This window comes from Arachis stenosperma, chromosome 5, assembly GCF_014773155.1.
Source record: "Arachis stenosperma cultivar V10309 chromosome 5, arast.V10309.gnm1.PFL2, whole genome shotgun sequence".
NCBI classification, from domain to species: Eukaryota; Viridiplantae; Streptophyta; class Magnoliopsida; order Fabales; family Fabaceae; genus Arachis; species Arachis stenosperma.
The window spans coordinates 10,133,858-10,154,625 of record NC_080381.1 but is presented as its reverse complement, the minus strand read 5'-3'; the positions used below and the strand labels follow the sequence as shown (position 1 = coordinate 10,154,625).

At 43.8% G+C, this 20,768-nt stretch overlaps 2 protein-coding genes across 2 annotated transcripts; one reads left to right on the top strand and one right to left on the bottom strand.

Moving 5' to 3' along the window:
* Positions 1-13,948: 13,948 nt before the first annotated feature.
* Positions 13,949-14,428, bottom strand: LOC130980395 (uncharacterized). Its single transcript, XM_057904082.1, has one exon. The coding sequence runs from the start codon at positions 14,426-14,428 to the stop codon at positions 13,949-13,951; it is 480 nt and encodes a 159-aa protein (XP_057760065.1).
* Positions 14,429-18,470: 4,042 nt separating this feature from the next.
* On the top strand, positions 18,471-19,879 carry LOC130980394 (B3 domain-containing protein REM14-like). The gene is made up of 5 exons (XM_057904081.1): positions 18,471-18,533; positions 18,620-18,885; positions 18,963-19,059; positions 19,155-19,556; positions 19,658-19,879. Exons 1-5 carry the CDS (start codon positions 18,471-18,473, stop codon positions 19,877-19,879), a joined length of 1,050 nt encoding a protein of 349 aa, XP_057760064.1.
* Positions 19,880-20,768: the final 889 nt, after the last annotated feature.

Genomic DNA, 20,768 nt, shown 5'->3' with positions numbered 1-20,768 from the left:
TAAACAACGTAACACGTGTATATACAGTGGAGAGGGAAAGCCATTACCAGGAAGTGGGTGCCCAAGAGCCTTTTCGTGATGTGCATGATGAAGAAGGGGTGCTCGGACCGAAATGTCTGCTCCACCTCAGCTGCAGCTGCGGTCCTGGGGACATTGATGCACCCCGTTCGACGCCGGGGCGCTTCAGGAGAGTGTGTACGGATCCGTCGAACCTTCTGGGGTGTGACGTCGACGACTTCATCACCGGACGTAGCATACGTCCTCTCGAAACCCGGTGACTGAAAGATGCGAACGCTGAAGTCGTCTCTGCCCTTGTGCTTGAAGAGCAGAATGTTAGGGTTGGAGCTTGTATTCACGATAGAACCTTTGCCATCCCGTGAGAGCGATCTCTTCCACCCGTTGGGTCTGCATTCAATCTTGTAGGTATGGTTTGACCCATCGGTGACCGTGACGTAGAGATGGTTGCTACCTTTCGGCAGGAGCCGATTCGGAAACGGTAGACGCTGCATATAAGGGCACATGAGGAGTCGGCGTCAGAGATAGAACACAATGCGGATAGGAGAGTCAGAAATAATGGAAAGAACAGAAGAGCAAGCTTTAACCTACCATCGGTCGCGACGGATCTCCTGCCGCTTTGATAACCCTAAGGACGTCACCTTTCGCGTTCTCGTACCATTTTCTCGTCCAGGCACGAACAGAGAAGAAGGGGATATTCTTAGTTAGGAGAACACCAAGAGAGTGGACAGCGTGTGAATCGAGCGGATATGAAGGCTGAATCCTATCTAATTAAATAATTTAGTCAGAGTTCCACCCCCTTAGCACTGTGCGCCATCACCCTTCCATGAAGTCTTCCTCTAGAAGCCAAAAAGTTTCGTCCCTGAAGAGGATAGGAGCTTCGAGTGGGGTCGGTTATTAGGGGTTGGGTTTCTGGCGAGTTCGGGTTTTCGTTTTTGGGTCGAGTCTATTTCTCTGGCCCAAATACCAGATAAAAAAAAATGTTATTTTTCAGGATGACCAAACCAAAAAAAAATTTAAAAACCGTAAATATACAAAATAATAAGTGTAATTATGAACAACTTACCTGCTTCCAAGGACTACATCAATCCGTGCATCCATCAACGGGTCAAGGCTGACAACACGAAGGGATTTTTCACTGACTCACTGAAGTGGAATGATTGATAAGATTTGGTTAAGGCTATAATTTAAATTTTGAATACATTCGGTGGTAATAGCTTTTTTTAGAAATCCGTTTATTGCCGTTGGTAATTGCACCCACATTAATTCCCAATTAATGACCAGTCTAATCAGGTTTAAGGGTTATTTATTAAAAAGATAAAAAAATTTTAAAAGGCGGGAGGTGTTTCGCCAGATTAACGCGCGTACGTTTACGTTTTTCACAACCCCCCAAAAAAAAAGTGCGTACTTTTCAAAGAAGGAAATCACACTGAGGTTCGTACTTGTATAAACCAGTCCCTTCGTATTCTTTGTTGATCCAAGCATTTTAGTTCGAAACAGGTTTATCCTTTGTAAAGGAACGGAATTTGGCATAACATAAGGATACGCTAAATGAAAATAATTCCGAATGTTTATTCCGGTAGTGTAAAACCGTTTTGCAAGGATAACTCGATAGACAGATCTTCCATAACGCACCCGTAAATACTTGACGTAATGTTCTGGAATCATGAGTTGGAAACGTTAAATGCTAACGGCTCTAGGCAATTCCGTGATTTTATTTAAACCGCTCAAACGACTTGTTTTATTTGGGTGAATTACAGGCATAGGGGCTGAGTTATGAGTAACAACAAACAATTTACGATAAGAAGAGAATGAACCGCTGGAAGTAGATATAATAATCGCTACAGAGTTTTAATTACCTTTTCATAAGATCAAAAGGACGACGAAACAAACAAACCAGATAGATCATTCAAGGCTTTAGTCATCGACAAAAAACCAAAACAACATGAAGATGTCACTCACGTGAACCACTTGAAATACCTCCGTCACTGTCTTCATCCTGCTCCGGTCGAACGCCTGCCTGGCGGGACAAAGATTTCTCCTTGGCTTTCAAAACATCGACGACACTGTTTGCCAGGAGTCGCCAATTTGAGCTTTCCGCCAACATTTCGGTTGCTTTGTCATACAGTCGTCGACCGGCCCAGTCGTATTGTTGCAACCTCCTGCGAAGCAACTTTTCATCCCGTCGCCGTGCCTTCCTCTCTTCCTCCAGTTGATCCTCCTTTTGCTTCAATTTGACCATTAAGTCTACGTTCTTGGCATCGACCTGGAAGAGTTCCTCTGCCGTTTTTTCAATCCTAGCCTTCCATAACTCCTCCCTCCTGACAAATTCGGCCTCAACGAGGTCAAAATCCGTGGACTGTTCATTTTTACGGAAGATGTTGATCAGATTAGACATCGGCTCTTCCGTGAGGTCGACGGGACTAATGGTGGGGTCGGTGACGGTGTCGTTCGACATTTTCTCAGAAGTACACAGTGGATAGAGCGGTGGAGGGCGGCAGAAAAAAGGAAGAGGATAAGGATAGACGGAGAGGTGAGAGAAGGAGTTACGGCAGACAAGAACTGGGAAAGAAGCATTGGCACGTATAAATTGGGAAGCTTCGTCGAATAAACGACTAATTAATGTACTTGGTTTATTTTTGGGAAAATAAACGATTTATATTTAAAAACTAGTTGGATGGTAGAAATAAAAAAATGAACATTTTGCGTTAATATAGTTTTAAATTTGTTTTTCAAATGGCCTTCAATGCTCAGCTTTAGTAATTACGTCTAGGATCTCCTCGATTCACGTGCCAAATCCACAGATGGAGCATCGGTTACAGTGGGCGTAAATGAAGATGTACGTGGCACGGTATCCGACTTTTCTGGTAAGGCGTTTTACAGTATATAATCTCCCTCCCCAGCGTTCCCTCATCGCGTCTGGTCTTCCATGCTAACACCGCAAGATAATTCCCTACTTATGTATCAAACCCTCAGATAATTCCCCGTTTTTTGCTTGGTCCTGTAAACTATCAGATACGTATACATTTAATTGATACAAAACAGCTCAGAAAATTGTAAACTCGATGGCGAGTCGCCGAAATGCGTGTTTTGCGTATTTATGAGAAATTATTTCAATTTAAATCGACTCAAATTATTACTAACAATACAGGAGATGAGAAGATATTGATAGTTAACCGCATCTGGATTAAACGAAATTGTACTGACTAGAAGCATAGAGTATTAATCTACCGAAACAATGCCATTCAAAATGGAAATGACTCAAAAATGGTTGTTGACGTGTAGTCGTCATTGGCGAGGAAGGATAAAGTGATTAACAATTCAATATTAACGGATTTTTGAAATCGAACCGATGAAAGTAGATATAATAATCGCCGCCAAGTTTTAATTAGCATTTCAAAAGATCAAAAGGGCGACCTAACAAACAAACTAAATAGATCGTTCAGGGCTTCAGGCTTCGACAGAAACCAACACAACATAGAGATGCCACACATGTGCACCAGGTCAAATTCCTCCGTCCCTGTGTTCAGTCTGCTCCGGTTGAACGCCTAATGGAGGGGACAAAGATTTCTCCTTGACCTCCAAAACATCGACGACCATTTGTGCCAGGTCACGCCACTTTGAGCTTTCGGCCATCATTTCGTTTGCTTTGTCATACATTCGGCGAACGGTCGCGTCACACTGTTGCTGCTCCATGCGCAGAAACTTTTCCTCCAGACGCCTTGCCTTCTCCTCTTCCTCCAGTTTATCCTCCTTCTCGTTCAACTTGACCATTAACTTCAAGTTCTCGGACCTGACCCGGAAGAGTTCCTGTGATATTGTTTCAACGCTACCCTCCCAAAATTCCTCCCTCCTGACAAGTTCGGCTTGAACGAAGTCACATACCAGGCACTTTTCATCTGTACGGACGATGTCGATCAGTTTGGCCGTGGGCTGTTCCTTGAGTTTGATAGGACTGGCGCCGTTGTCGTTGACGGTCCCCTTCGACATTCTCTCGGTAGTACACAACGGAGAGAGCAGTGGAGGGTGGCAGAATTAAGGATGTGGACAAGGATAGACGGAGAGGTGAGAGAAGGAGAAACGGCAGAGAAGAACTGGGAAAGAAGCATTGAGAGGGATAGGGTTTGTCATTAACGTGCACGTATACCTATATAGTGTAGGCCTTATAGTGTAAAGTGAGAAGCTGCTTCGAATACTTTTTTTTTTAATAGAAAATGTGTTATTAATTAATGTAAGTCGTTTGTTTTTTGAAAAAATAAGATATTTATATTTAACGAAAAACAAGGGATAACAAATTTAATGTAGTTTTAAATTTAAATTTAAAGTTATTTTTCAGCGTTCAGGTTCTAAACCGACGTTTAAGATGTCTTCGATTCCCGTGCCAACCCTAAAAATGAAGCATCGGTTACAGACTTACAGCTGGCGTAAATGAAGGCGTGCGTGGCACGGTTCCTGACTTATCTGGTGAGCCGTTTTGCAGTTTATAAGTTCAGTACCCAGTTTTCCTTCCTCGCATCTGGTGATCCATACTAACAACGGTCCTCCTGTAAACTTCCCCTTCCAGCACCTATTCAATAAATTTAGATCAAATAGGATGAGATCTAGTGCAACCACCGAGAAAGGCAGAATAGGAGAGAAGGCCGAATATGGGAGAAGGAAAGGGAAAGGGAAAGGGAAAGGGAAAGGGGTCCCACCGCACGTCTGTCCGCAGACTCTTCTGCCTCGCGAAATATGGGAGAGAATTGCATTAAGGGTTGCGTCGTCGTCCATCCAGGATCTGTTTAACATGCAGGCGACCTGCAAGGTATTTTTGGACATCTGCCGCTCATCTGCGGTGTTCAAGGTGGCCTCCATGGCGGAGATACCCGTCGTGTTCGGTTATGACTTGGAGGACCGTCCTGAGGATGGGTTCCTTTGTGTCAGCGCGCGCGCAGAAAATCTGGGCGCTATATTCCGTATAGGGATGAGAGAATTCTGTTGGATGGGCCGACACGTCGCTGGGGTCGACACCCTGCTTGAGGCCGCCAATGCGGGTGATGTCCAAGCCCGCTACATTTGTGCGATGCTGCTGCTGACGCCAGGTGTTGGGGACGGGGTGGACGCTGGAAGGGGGGTTGAAATGTTTGAGAACGTGCTGGCTGCTGGAAAAATCGAAATGTGCAGAGAAATCTTCGGTCATAGTCATGGCAACCAGATGGATGATCTGGCAACGAAGAATAGACAAAGATATAAAATAAACAAAAACCCCGACGATGTCTCGCAACACCATATATGTGTTTTTCCTACTCAAAACAAGCATAAACAGGTGCCATACCTTGTCATCAACGTCATTTCCCGGTAGTAAGCTGTGTAAATCAACCCTGTCCGCGGTCTTGACTCTAATACAGACAAGTTCCTCGCTATAGTCAGAGGAAAGTGTTAACGATTTAATATAACCGCGATAAGCACGTTTAAAGATAACATAACTCGAGTTTTACCATGGATCAAGGTTTTCGTCGAAGACGTACGCGAATAAGGCCGATTGTCGGTTGTTAAAGTCCATGGCAGGTGTGATCTTGAACCTCATCTACGACACATGTTTGTCAAACGTCAGTAGGTTAGCGCAGTTTTCGATAAACAAACTTACCGATTAGTTACCTTCTTGCTCGTTGAATGGCCAGACTTTTCCCTGCTGGAACCAGATCGCATAGAACTGTCAGTTCCATCACCGGAACGTCGCTGTTTGGCGTTCCTTGTTGCCGATGGTGGTGTGCGAAACAGCTTTCTCATGATGCTGTCCGTTCCTGAAAGGGGTGGAGTACTATTCTCAAGCGGATCTGGGACAGTAGGCGTTCCACTAGCGATGCCAGATGCAAATTTCATGGACTGCGGGGTTGACTGTTCATCCGTCTCCCCGTCGGAATCCAACAACACGATGGTTTTCTCGGAGATTGCCGCAGCTGCGTTGTCGGTCTCCTTCTCGAGATCCCTCTGTCGGAGAATAACCAAAACCGGTTTAGTATCAGGGACACCTACATGACACGTTACATACATGGCTATGAGTGAAACCTAACCAGAACCTTTTCCACGAAGCCCCTCATCAAGTCTTTGACGATGAGACCGATCTTCGAAAACGACCAGTCCTCTTCTGACTGGATCTGGTTACCTTTGACCGCATTAACATCATCCGGCTGGGGAGCTTCGGCTGAGTTTTCCAACTCAGATTTGGGTCCACCGGGGACTTACAGATAAAAAAAAATAAAACAATATCAAATCAGTTATTTGTTTAAAGAATGTGTGAAGTACACCTGATCAGAAGATTTACCTCAGACGCTTGCCGGGGCTGCGACTGCTCAAGTGTATCTGCGTCGTGGACCTCTTCGCATACGTCCCTGCATGTACTCCGTACGTGGCTGTTAACGCGAATATTCGTCTACCATGCATATGCAACGTAGTGCGTTTTGTTGTATTCTAAAAGTCATAAATGAAACATGTCTAACCTGCTGTGTGTGTCACCGTCGGAGCGTGCTTCACCGTTGCCCATTGTGTTTGTTTTTTTCGTTTTTTTTTTGTGTTTCGAATATTGATCGTTTAGCACGGTACGTGGGTTTATTTTAAATGCGAAGGAACTTGCAAATGCCTACGGCTTTATCCTCCGTTTACGGAATGTGATGCGTCTATGTTAACGGTACTCGGGTGTTGTGGATGGAGTCACGGCTATCTGTTGTAATCGTCAAACTCGCGACAAATCTTTCACTCCAATGGTACGTTGTTATTTGGGCTCGTTTTATGGTGTGTTCCGTATCCAAAAGTGAAAGTTCTGAGTGACACTATACTACAAAACTTCCTTATGCAATCACTCATGCTGTGACCACTGCGGTCAAATCAATCCAAAACTATGGACTGGCCTCCAATCAGGCGCTAAGTCACACCATGCCTTCCCCACCCCCCTCGCCATCATTATTTTAATTCATTATTTCGTAGAGGCATAGGACTGCGCGCTGTATATGCGATGGGCGTAATGCTAAATTTCCTACATAAGTAAACCGTCAAAAGGCATTCGTTGGGAGATGGGACAAAGCCAAAATGGCTAATACATTCGCTTCCTTCCGGTTCCCTTCCCAGCGATCGTATTAACCTTTTGTCCAAAGTTGTACCATTGTTGTTTAAAGCATAAATATCTACAGAAAGCGTATTGTCCCATACCCCGAATTGACATATACACATGCTCCTCTGCAGCTACCCATGCTCTAGGTCAGCACGTCATAAAGTTTCGCCTCGGGGGCATCACGACGAAATGAGTGGCGGAGGTTGCTTTCCACTATCGTGCGCGGATTAGTTGCATCTAGTTCTCTCCCGGTTATGACCACCATTGCCAACCAATCTGGTTACGTTTTTTTTTTATGCATGAAGCACAAGGTTTACGTATAGGTGGACTTTCTAGCGAAGTCTTGGAAAAACGACCGTTGGATAAAATTTCAGATTGAAGATTTGATGAATACGTGTCCTTTTTAGTAGACCAAAAAATTAAAGTCGGTGTAACATAAACCCGAAACACTAAACCTTAAACCCTAAACCCCAAACCCTAAACCCTAAACCATAAACCCTAAACCTTAAACCCTAAACCCTAAACCATAAACACTAAACCCTAAACCCTAAACCCTAAACCCTAAACCAAACATCCTAAACCCTAAACCCTAAACCCTATACCCTAAAAAATGAGATGTAAGCCCTAAACCCTAAACCCTAAACCCTAAACCATAAACCCTAAACCCTAAACCCTAAAGCCTAAACCCTAAACCCTAAACCATAAACCTTAACCCCACTAAACCCTAAACCGTAAACCCTAAACCATAAACCCTAAAACCTAAACAATACACCATAAACCCTAAACCCTCAATACTAAACCCTAATCCATAAATCCTAACCCCATAAACCCTAAACCCTAAACCCAAAACCCTAAACCCTAAACCCTAAACCCTAAACCATGAACCCTAAACCCTAAACCATAAATCCTAACCCCACTAAACCCTAAACCGTAAACCCTAAACCATAAACCCTAAAACCTAAACAATACACCATAAACCCTAAACCCTCAATACTAAACCCTAATCCATAAATCCTAACCCCATAACCTAAACCCTCAGCCCTGAACCCTGAACCCTAAATCCTGATCCCTGCACCATGCACCTTAAACCCTAAACCCTAAACCATACACCATAAACCCTAAACCCTAAAACCTAAACCCTCAACCATAAACCATAAATCCTAAACCCTGAACCCTGAACCCTAAACCCTAATCCCCAAACCCTACACCCTAAACCATAAACCCTAAACCATAAACCATAAACCCTAAACTCTAAACCATAAACCATAAACCCTAAACCCTAAACCCTAAACCCAAAACCCTAAACCCTAAACCCTAAACCCCAAACCTAAACACTAAACCCTCAACCATAAACCCTAAACCATAAACCCTAACCAATAAACCATAAACCCTAAACCCTCAATACTAAACCCTAATCTATAAATCCTAACCCCATTACACTAAACCCTAAACCATAAACCCTAATCCATAAATCCTAACCCCATTACACTAAACCCTCAGCCCTGAACCCTGAACCCTAAACCCTGAACCCTGCACTATGCACCCTAAACCCTAAAACCTAAACCCTCAACCATAAACCATAAATCCTAAACCCTGAACCCTGAACCCTAAACCCTAATCCCCAAACCCTACACCCTAAATCCTAAACCGTAAACCATAAACCATAAACCATAAACCCTAAACCATAAACCATAAACCCTAAACCCTCAATACTAAACCCTAATCCATAAATCCTAACCCCATAAACCCTAAACCCTAAACACTAAATCCTAAACACTAAACCCTAAACCATGAACTCTAAACCTTAAACCATAAACCCTAACCCCACTAAACCCTAAACCGTAAACCCTAAACCATAAACCCTAAAACCTAAACAATACACCATAAACCCTAAACCCTCAATACTAAACCCTAATCCATAAATCCTAACCCCATAACCTAAACCCTCAGCCCTGAACCCTGAATCCTAAACCCTGATCCCTGCACCATGCACCCTAAACCCTAAACCCTAAACCATAAACCATAAACCCTAAACCCTAAAACCTAAACCCTCAACCATAAACCATAAATCCTAAACCCTGAACCCTAAACCCTAAACCCTAATCCCCAAACCCTACACCCTAAACCATAAACCCTAAACCATAAACCATAAACCATAAACCCTAAACCCTAAACCCTAAACCCCAAACCTAAACACTAAACCCTCAACCATAAACCCTAAACCATAAACCCTAACCAATAAACCATAAACCCTAAACCCTCAATACTAAACCCTAATCCATAAATCCTAACCCCATAACACTAAACCCTCAGCCCTGAACCCTGAACCCTAAACCCTGAACCCTGCACTATGCACCCTAAACCCTAAACCCTAAACCCTCAATACTAAACCCTAATCCATAAATCGTAAACCGTACGCAGTAAAGCCTTAACCCTAAATGATTTTGCAATTTTTGCTTGTTTTTTATTTTAAATATTATAGTAAGTAATTTTACATTGGCTTATTAACTTGATACACTATCTATATTGAATGACATATTAAAATGACATGTAATAATAACAATAGTAAATGTTGATGATGTAAGCAAGAACAAATAATCAACATAAAATTAGTTAAATTATCAATTATTTAGATTTGTTAATTAAAGACAATAAATTTAAATTGAAAAAATTTTAAAAACATATATTTAATGAGAAGAACTTAATCCTGTATAAAATTTGTAAATTATATATAAATATGCTTGTTATATATAAATTTAAGTTTGTCGTTATTGTCAAATTATTATTTAGAGTCAATATTTTTTTAAAAATTAAATTAAGATAAATAAAATACAAACATAATCTAATCCAAAACTAGAACCGCTTCTAATGTTCATTAACAAGCCCACGTTTTTGAAATAATAACTCACACATTAGACTTTAATTACATACTTTAATTACACCCTCATAATCTTTGCATTAAAAGCTGCAAGAAGTGTCTCTTCGATTGAACACATGGAAGTATAACAACAAAACCAACAAAATTCCTGCACGTGTAGAAAAAATTGATGTTCTTCACCGTAGCATTGCCCTGTGTTCATTATTTCGTTCATTGGATAAGCCTTTTACAGTATCCAGATCATACAGCCCTACCCATCAAATCCCAAATCCTCCTCTTATAATGCATCAAACCAAGGTGAGCCAAAGGAGCGACAGTAATGGGATAACACAGCCTGTAGGAGGACGACGAGCAAACATATGGTTGACAGTCGGGCATCATCTGGAGCCGGTGCGGGAACCTTATTGGATTCGGGCGGATCACTGCTATAGAGTTGGTTCGGGCCGGTCTGCTGACCCTTAACTGAGGACAAAAAATTTAAAAAAGCTTTCCTCGGTATTGTGGCAACACTCTTCCGTTTCGTCTTCTTTGAATTAAGAATAAATCGAATTTATTGTCGCCTAATATCAGGATATTTCTTGAAAAACGATGTTTAATATTTTATTTTATTTAAGGGGAATTGACGTCTGTTGATATGATGTGAGTGACTGCTCCAACGGACCGCAGAACAAGATAGTCAGAATAACCACGTTGCCCAACGCAACGCGCTCAACAACTATATAATACAGCAAATGTGGAAACTGTATAATATACGCTTCCATCTACTCGATTGTCACTGTTGTCGCTAGTCTAAAACACGGTATTGAAAGAAAAAAAATAAATAGAAAAAGAAAAGCAACTTGGGTATGGAAAATCAATTTCCGGATTCCTTGGCTGCTATGGGGGAGCAGATCCTTCCAGACGATCTTTTGATGGAGATTTTCACTCGCACTGACCCGAAGACGGCGGCGAGATGCAGAACCGCAAGCACAACCTGGCGTGTCCGACTGTCTTCCGAGAGATTTAGGATGGACAACACGCTGACAAACATTGGAAAATACCGTAATGTGTTGCTCCAGATTGGTGACCCGGAGAGGTACGGTTCAACCCAGGCTTTTTGCATTGTCGACTGTGTAGGCGAAGAAAGAGTAGCCGCGCTGATGAGCGGATAATTTATACGCTTTTTGGCATTGTTTTTAGTATGTCTTTAGTAGTTTTAGTTGAGTTTTTATTATATTTTTATTAGTTTTTAGATAAAATTTACTTTTCTGGACTTTACTATGATTTTGTGTATTTTTCTGTGATTTCAGGTATTTTTTGGCTGAAATTGAGGGATCTGAGCAAAAATCTGATTCAGAGACTGAAAAGGACTGCAGATGCTGTTGGATTCTGACCTCCCTGCATTCGAAGTGAATTTTCTGGAGCTACAGAAGCCCAATTGGCGCGCTCTCAACGGCGTTGGAAAGTAGACATCCTGGGCTTTCCAGCAATATATGATAGTCCATACTTTGCCCAAGATTTGATGGCCCAAATCGGCGTTCAAACTCACCCTCAGGAATTCCAGCGTTAAACGCCGGAACTGGCACCAAAATGGGAGTTAAACGCCCAAACTGGCATCAAAGCTGGCGTTTAACTCCAAGAAGAGTCTCTACACGAAAATGCTTCATTGCTCAGCCCAAGCACACACCAAGTGGACCCGGAAGTGGATTTTTATGTCATTCACTCATCTCTGTACACCCTAGGCTACTAGTTTTCTATAAGTAGGACCTTTTACTATTGTATTTTCATCTGAGATCTTTGAATCTTTTGATCACTGGGAGGCTGGCCTCACGGCCATGCCTAGACCTTATTCTTATGTATTTTCAACGGTGGAGTTTCTACACACCATAGATTAAGGTGTGGAGCTCTGCTGTACCTCGAGTATTAATGCAATTACTATTGTTCTTCTATTCAATTCCGCTTGTTCTTGTTCCAAGATATCACCTGTTCTTCAAACTTGATGAATGTGATGATCCGTGACACTCATCATCATTCTCACTTATGAACAAAGTGACTGACAACCACTCTTGTTCTACAAGCATACGAGGCTTAGTGAATATCTCTTGGATTCCTGATACACGATGCATGGTTGATCGCCTGACAACCGAGTGCTCGCCTGACAAACGAGCCAGCCATTCCGTGAGATCAGAGTCTTCGTGGTATAGGCGAGAACTGATGGCGGCATTCAAGAGAATCCGGAAGGTCTAAACCTTGTCTGTGGTATTCTGAGTAGGATTCAATGATTGAATGACTGTGACGTGCTTCAAACTCCTAGCAGGCGGGGCGTTAGTGACAGACGCAAAAGAATCAATGGATTCTATTCCGGCCTGACCGAGAACCGATAGATGATTAGCCATGCTGTGACAGAGCATAGGAACGTTTTCACTGAGAGGATGGGAGGTAGCCACTGACAACGGTGAAACCCTTGCATAAGCTTGCCATGGAAAGGAGTAAGAAGGATTGGATGAAGACAGTAGGAAAGCAGAGAGACGGAAGGGAAGGCATCTTCATACGCTTATCTGAAGCTCTCACCAATGATATACATAAGTATCTCTATCTTTATCTTTATGTTTTATTCATATATCATCTATACCCATTTGAGTCTGCCTGACTAAGATTTACAAGGTGACCATAGCTTGCTTCATACCAACAATCTCCGTGGGATCGACCCTTACTCGCGTAAGGTTTATTACTTGGACGACCCAGTGCACTTGCTGGTTAGTTGTGCGGAGTTGTGATAGAGAGTTGAGATTGCAATGAGCGTACCATGTTGATGGCGCCATTGATGATCACAATTTCGTGCACCACGCGCCAATGCCAGAGTAACTGGGTCCAGGCGGATGGTGGAATGTTATCGGATCCGATTGCGGTGTGATCTGAGTCCAGTATAGCACGAATGGTCCTGATTTGAGGCTACTGTTATGGAACCCGCTGCTGCGAACCGCTCGTCAACTAGACGATCCGGCCGACAAACTACTAAAACAAGCAGTAATCGGATACGCCTTTGGATACCGGGCGGGAACTGACAATTATTGCGTCGTCCATATGTCAAAGAGGCACGTCCTAGACAGGTTTTTGCACTGTAATGTTTTCAATTCGGCAGAAGGAAGCTGGAAGCACGCGTACATAAACGATCAACGACTCACTCACCTCGACGAGGGCTCAGCTTTTCACCTTGGTAAGGCCGTGTGGGTAAACTGGGGAGGACGTGGTTTGACGATTGCAACGCATGTGGTAGTGTTGGATGCAGACACATTTATTCTGAGCAAGATAAGGATAAACCGTAACTTAATTCAGCACGTGCAGGCATTGCGTGTGCTCGACGGCATCCCACACCTGGTCAGGTATGAACGATCGCCGCACCGAGGACTATCGACCATATGGTGCAAGATTGACTTGGAATCCATGTGCCTCGTCCCGTTTATCAGGCGAAGAGTTGCCGGTCAGTACGGCGTTCCATGGAATCCTGTGACGATCATGGGTGATCGTATGATAACAGTGCGCGAAAACAACCACAAGCGGGCAAGAGATGCTAACGGTGGTTTTCTGACGGAGATTTCGTTGGTTCAGATTAATTTACTTAACCGACACAGAGTCACCGCATTCAATGGTGAGTGGCCGAGTGACATGAACCTTCAGCGCGTTATAACTGTGGGAGTGGGTTGTCTAGTTCCCTAATAGAGCGGCCGATATTGTGATTCGATCAGTTGTATCGTTGTTTGTATTCCGGGCATGCTTAAAATATGTTTTTCAAATGGATTGATGTGTATCATGTTTTATTATACTTGGTAGAATGAATATGCGAAATGAAATTTATCTTATTGGATTGAGAACATATAGTACGGGTGCAATCAAATCCACACAACAATTAGGGCTAATGAAATCCATTAAACTAGTCATGTTTTCCAGTCGTGAATACCGAATCAAAAATAAATTACAAATAAAAATCCTCATGAAGCGATCTTCACCGGTAAAAAAACCAACAAAATGATCGCGGATATCAGCACGGTGATCAGAACACCTAGCCTCTTCGTCGTCGCGACACTCGCAAGCATGTTGTCTTCCATGGCCGTAGATGATGAAATCGCGGCCTCCAGATATGCCCTTGTTTCAGACAAACTATGTTGCAAAGAACGCAGCTCGTCTAGGAGTTCCTGTCTTGTCTTCTTCAACTCCGTGTTCTCGCTTCTAATGCCCTCGTTCGTTTCTAGCAACCTGCGAATGACGTCGGAGTAACGGGGCGGGGGCTCTGGATCGTACCACTGAAAGAATGAGCATTTCCTGCTGGTTCCATACCCAGAACATCCATAAAATCTTCTGCCCGGATAGTCACATTTCCAAGCGGTTCTGATTGGCGACCTCACGCCACAATGACATCGAGGCGTCGGTGCATCGACGGAGGACGAGCTTATGGAAGAGGATCCCTGCATTATGTGTTCAGTAGTTCACGAGGAGAGTAAAACACTGGCTTTTGAAATAGCCGTGCGCAACGAGGTTTCATATTCACCTCTCTGCTAATGCCATCATGTGTTCGCATCCCAACGACCTTCTTGTTGACTGACACATGTGACGCCAACTTGGCACGGAACGGTCGATTATAGGCCCCAACCGCGGGCCGGACGCATGTTACACCATGTAGTTGTTAGTCGACGATCCAAACCATCAACATTAAATATGTGACCCGTTTTTCTCTGCGTGTTATAATCTTTCCTCATGAAAAGTTTCGAAGATACTAATTCATATGTAATTATCTTACTGTCAAATAATCTCTTGTTATTCCTTGTTGTTAAGGGATATTGATTAATTAGTTGTTTTATATGTTTCTGTATTTAAGGGGCATTTACGTTTTTTTGATATGACGTGATTGACATACCCATCACGATGCACAACTGCGCGTCTGAGCGCTACATTGTAGCAAAAGTAAAGAAGTGTATAGGAAAACTGACATCATGCCCCCTCATGCTACGGCAGGTCACCTTTTGCTATCTTAGGAAGCACATTGCAAGGCCTTGAATATTGGACGGCACCCGTGGTTGCCTAACCGGTGCAATTCTAAATGCATGTGATGCATCCTGCCTGGATGGACCTGACCGTCTTCAGACTCCAAGAAAGGTGTTTGCAGACCCAACTTTATGACCGGCCAACAGCTAGCCTAGTCAAATATCTTCACAAATCAAAGCAACTCAAAACACAACCATATCCACGCACGACCAACACGGACCAACTCATCGGACGCCGACGACCGATACTGCAACCAACAATGGCAGAGAATGGGACACCCGCTGCATCTAACAACGTCAACCGCGAGACGTCCCAGGTACGGTTGCGGTGCATCAATCGTTTTTTGTTTATTTATTTATTTATTTCTGGTAGTTATGATTACTCTACTACCGATTCTTCTGAGTTAGTAGTATACCCGAACGAACTAACAAGCACCCAATGCTAGGGGGAGCAGAGAACACCGGGCCCCACCGACACCACTCCAAACGACGCGTTGCTGGAAATAATGAGAGAGGTGCTCGAGAACACAAAGGTTGGTAACACTTGTCTCACTGTCTGCTCTAACTGAATCGGTAAATCCAACCATCTGACAGATATGTTACGATTTTCTATTGAAGAGCGCGCAACGCCGAATGGACAGGGTCGAAGCGGAATTGGTGACGATTCGGTTGTTGGTGGGCGGTCTCAGAGAGCCTGTGACCCACAGGCTACAGGAACATGCGGATCAAGTCAACGCAACGTCCGATGGAAACCGGATCGAGAAGCAGAGACAACCTGTGCCCGAAAGGGTACACATGCACAACCCGATGTCACGCACCTCCATTACCAACCGTAGACAGTTGATGTATCCAGGAACGATGAAGAAGAGACATCATCAATCGTCGATAATAAGCGACGGCGGAGACGTCGAAATGTCTGTTAACGATGAAGACGACGATCCGAAACGGGCCATGTACCCAAAGATGTGCAGGTCAAATACGCTCGTCGACGAAAATAACTCGAAGGGTGGCTTGGCTACAAACTTCTTCAATCGATTCAAGGAAAAGGTGTACGGGGGTAACCGAGGGACTATATCCGCCGAACGGACCAACAATGCAGCCAACCCGACAGAACGCAATGGACTGCAGCCAACGCAAAACAGAAAATGCAGTTTTCCATTTAACACAATGACGTCATCCGACGAGAGCTCATCGAAGCCTGAAAGCAGCCACGGACGGACAGCCGACACCTACAAGCATATTCCGCGACGACCCCCCTCAAACCTGACCAAGAATGGAACAAACACCACCAACGCATGGCCCATCTCTCAGCACGCGATGGACATCTGTAGCTACGTCTACGACCATGATTCTGACCCAACGTGGGTATTGTATCCGAACATCAACGGCTGAATATGCCGTGCGGCGTCATTAGTGCCGGAAGGCAGTTAAAATTGCCCTCAGAGTGTAACATCTTCCATTTATTGACCGCAGGGAGATCGTTGTACGCATCGGGTCGCAACATGCAACTCGTTCTGACATGGGATGCCTGTTAGACGGGCGGCAACCAACCCAGAAGGCACGTAGCAATCGATCGGACCCTCTTCGAATAAATGGATTTACTTCCGCTGACCCGGGTTTATTACTTCCATTTGAAGTCTGAATTTTTTTTTGTCGGATTTCACTTGCAGATAATGGAGATGATCACGATCATGGTTGCATCGGAGGGAGAAACCGATGGAGATCACCGTCGATCCGTGTGGTGCTTGCACCCGAATTTTGCGGTACGACCAAAACAAACTTTCCTACTTCATTTTAATGCATAACTATGATTTAACCGTAGCTGTTATAACACGAACCTTGTACCGTTGACATATGCCGGTCACTTGTTTCAACCTCTGAATACTCCCTGAGTAACCAGTCCGATGTAATGGATGGCGTCCACCCTGAAATTTTGGCACAGCGATACGGGAAAGAACACATGCACCCGACTGAAGACCTGCGCATTGTAAGCTACCGACCAATAAGATTCTTGTACGCATGTTCTGGTCATGGTCAGACTGAATTTTGAGTCTCTTCTGGTTTTCGGCTTTTTCTATCGATCGCAGGTCTATATGCCAGTACTAGAAAAAGACTATGAGAAGCACTGGTTCTTGGCCGTGGTTGACCTGTCGGACAAGCAAGTCTATCAATTTGACACGAATGCGACTAAAGAATCAAAGGCAAGAAGGAGACGTGTCATACAATGCATGGTACGCGACGAACATAAGTAAGATCATCGTCCTATCCAAATACGCTAATCTGTTTTATGTTTTTGAATATGTGCCAGCTTACTGCCCTGGATGGAATTGTTGCAACTGACGGGTATAAAAACTTACGCTCTAAGGCCGCTCCCGAGTTTGCCAGTATGGAAATCATGTCCGCACCCGGAGTACCCAAAAACAGCAGCAGTACAGACGCTGGCATTTGGGTCATGCAGTGGATGGCAATGGGACGCAGGTTCACGTACGCGGTGTTGCCAATTGTAAGTTAACGCATGCAAACAGGTAAAATGCATGCAATTGCAGTAAGTGTCTCTAATAAACGCGGTATTGACCATTGTAGCTGGACGAAGAGAAGATCAGGATAAAAATGGCAATTGCACTGCTAACGGGAAGATGCAACGAGGAAAGTGGTGCATTGCTTGCTAAGTCGGCCGCGAAGAAGGGAAAGCGCGAGTAACATACGTCTGAAGGGGCGGAATTCAACGTCTTTTTTTTTTTTTGGTTAACTCATGCACTACAGTTTTTTTCGTGGACTGATTATATCATGGGCCATACTTCTTATTACGGTTATGGGCCCCTACTTTTACTCTATACTTATCTTGGGTCCCTTTACGTTATTCGATGTTGGGTGGTTGGACGAGTACGGAATCTGGGTTTTGACTCGACTCGGTTTTTCCAGACCATCACCAACACGGAAGAAAATGTTATCTTCCAGCACGTGCAAACAATTTTAAAAAGGTTTTTTTCAGGGAAAAAAATTAAAAATGGTAAATGTACAAAAAGTAAAAAATTACGTGATTATCTACGTCGTTCGAAAACATCAATCCATCCATCCATCAACAAGTCCAGGCTGACAATACGAACTCATTACTCACTGACCCACGCAATGGAATGAATGATAACACTAGAATAGGCCTAAATTTAAATCCTATGCTCATGCGGTGGTAATCGAATTTTTTTTTTTAAATCCGGTAGTTGCCATTGGTAAGTGCAACTATATTAATGCCCCATTAATGTCCACTCTAATCAGGTTTAAGTGTTACTTATTAAAAAAGATAACTTTGAACGGCGGGAGTTGTTTCGCCTGTTTAACGCGCGTAGGTTCGTACGTTACCCAAAAAATAAAAATCACATACTTTTCGAAGAAGGGAAGCCATTGTTGGATACTCAACAGCTTCCGGCAGTAAAGAACCCAAAACCGTCAAAGAAATCGCAGACGAGGTATCACCATGACGCAGCTCGCTGATTTTCGCTTCTTCAGATTCATAATCCCCAACATGGAGAATCAAATTGTAAGTTTTCACTTTTTATGTTCTACTCACATAACCCCAAGGCCAGCATGCAAGCCCACATCATTATCGATTTTTTGCTCCTGCAGAGATTGCCGGTGCCCTTCTCCAACGTTGTACGGAATAACATGAGGAACCCCGTCGAGGTAATCACCACAAACGGTCAGTCGTGGAGCATCTTGTGGGTTGTGGAGGAGGAGCATCCGCATCAAATCGTATTCACCGGCGGCTGGCGAGCCTTTTACGAACACTACCACCTGCGAATCGGTGACTCAATGCTGCTATCGTATCACCAACCCAAGTTTTTCTATGTGGCCATCCACGACACAACATACTTCGAGATCAACTACGGAAGGTAACAATATCATTCTAGCGGGTTATTGGTATGCAATCAGCTAACTCGTTTGTTTTATCCTGTTTACGTTCCACCAGAAACTTGAGAAACGGAAGTCTTCCGGCAATACCCGCACATGGCAACTATACAGTCCGGTTCTTCACGATAATCCCGGTGAACGCCCCTGATACACTGGTATGGAACCCAATTTCAATTCCTTTAACACCTGCAATCATCAATCCATCCATCTGTGGCACATTGTAACCTTTTTTTTCCACCATCCACTACAGAAGCTCCCGCTATGGTTCTCCCGGGAATATGGCCGGTCCCTACCGCGACCACTGACCCTAACCACGCCTACAGGACATCGTCATCGCGTGGGCTGGAATATGCAACCTAACGGGAGGATCGTGCTTCATGGAGGATGGGACGGTGTCCGGGCACGCTATGGCCTAAGGGATGAGTGGCTTGTGCTGTTCCGTTATCACGCCGTTCAGAACACAATGTACGTCATGTTCTTCAACGGCCAAACAATGGAAATCAACTACTTCGCCCATGCCGGCCCCGGGACGGACTCCACTTGTATAACCGATCCGTCGGCCCCCAGGTCAAGGCACATAGCCGATGGGTTCAGATCGCCCAATCCGTTCTTTGTAAGTCCAATCGTGCACCGCCTGGCAAACCGTTTTCTCGTAAGTGTGCCGACAATTGTTTTTAAGGGCAACTATTTCATATCCTATTGTTCTAGTCAACTATTTTATTGATCTAACCAAAGAGATGTCTTCACTTCCAGCCGAATGTCCCCCCTCTGCCGGGAGTATGCGAGGATAGCCCAATTACGATTACCAACGACAAGGGCGCGTGGACCGTTCGGTATACGCACTATGTCGGGAAGACGAACGGATGCTTTGGAATTGGCTGGTCTGCCTTAGCAACTGCATGCCAACTAAGACACGGCCATGTTTGTGTCTTCGAACGGCTTGCGCCGCAAGAATACCGGCTGCATATATATTGACAACTCCGGTCCCCTAAACCCCAAGCCACCGTCCCCATCCCCATCCAAGTCACTCGGTCAAGTACGGTGGTGCAACCTGCATGTCCAGACATCTGTATCTTGAATGTATATATTATTAGGGCCCAGGAATACAATTCTACCTTCCCGTCATTAGCTTATGTTTTGGATGATAAACACGGTTATCGTTTCTGTCGTTAACGTCCACGTAGCATTGCAAATGTACTGATGTGCCAATATTAGAAATGTATGTCAATTTGTGCCTTTGAACTTTGAATGTTATTTTAAGCTGTGAACCTTGAATGTAATCCGATTCACTTCACCTGCATTTTGTATCTTTGCATTTTTAATTTTGAATCTTCACACTGAGGTGTTAATAACCTCAAAATGCTAATCAGTAGTGGTTGTTTATTGATTCGAAGTTGTTGCCGTGCTTCATTTAGTGCATTTTACTCCTCACTTCAGGTGTTTTAAGCGTGTGTTTTAAATTACATCAACAAGCAACGATCCCTTACAAAGAACTTCAAGGTCGCGATTGAACCACATGCATTTTCCAACGAGATTTTTTATGAGACTGAACCACATGCATTTTCCAACGAGATTTTTTTTGATACGTGCATATGAATATCCACTGAACGTTACAACCAACTACATACAAAATATCTACTTACCATACATACAAAATATCCACTGAAAATAGAATGGCTGTAAAAATGCCCCTAACGACCGAATAATAATACATCAGGTTTGACAGTCGATTTGCAGCTATTCGCATGACACCACTTAAACCCTACACATCCTGAATCCCGGTTAAAAACGGTGATATCTATAGAACACTTACATACCAAGGAAAGCCAACATACCAACAACTTGTTTTAACGTGGACGACATG

What these genes read in the sequence shown, in the direction of transcription:
- LOC130980395 (XM_057904082.1), bottom strand. Translation starts at nt 14,428, where the DNA reads ATGCAGGGATCCTCTTCCATAAGCTCGTCCTCCGTCGATGCACCGACG.
- LOC130980394 (XM_057904081.1), top strand. Translation starts at nt 18,471, where the DNA reads ATGACGCAGCTCGCTGATTTTCGCTTCTTCAGATTCATAATCCCCAAC. An exon ending in CCAACATGGAGAATCAAATT is followed by an intron (nt 18,534 to 18,619) that starts GTAAGTTTTCAC and finishes TTGCTCCTGCAG; the next exon opens with AGATTGCCGGTGCCCTTCTC. An exon ending in TGAACGCCCCTGATACACTG is followed by an intron (nt 19,060 to 19,154) that starts GTATGGAACCCA and finishes CATCCACTACAG; the next exon opens with AAGCTCCCGCTATGGTTCTC.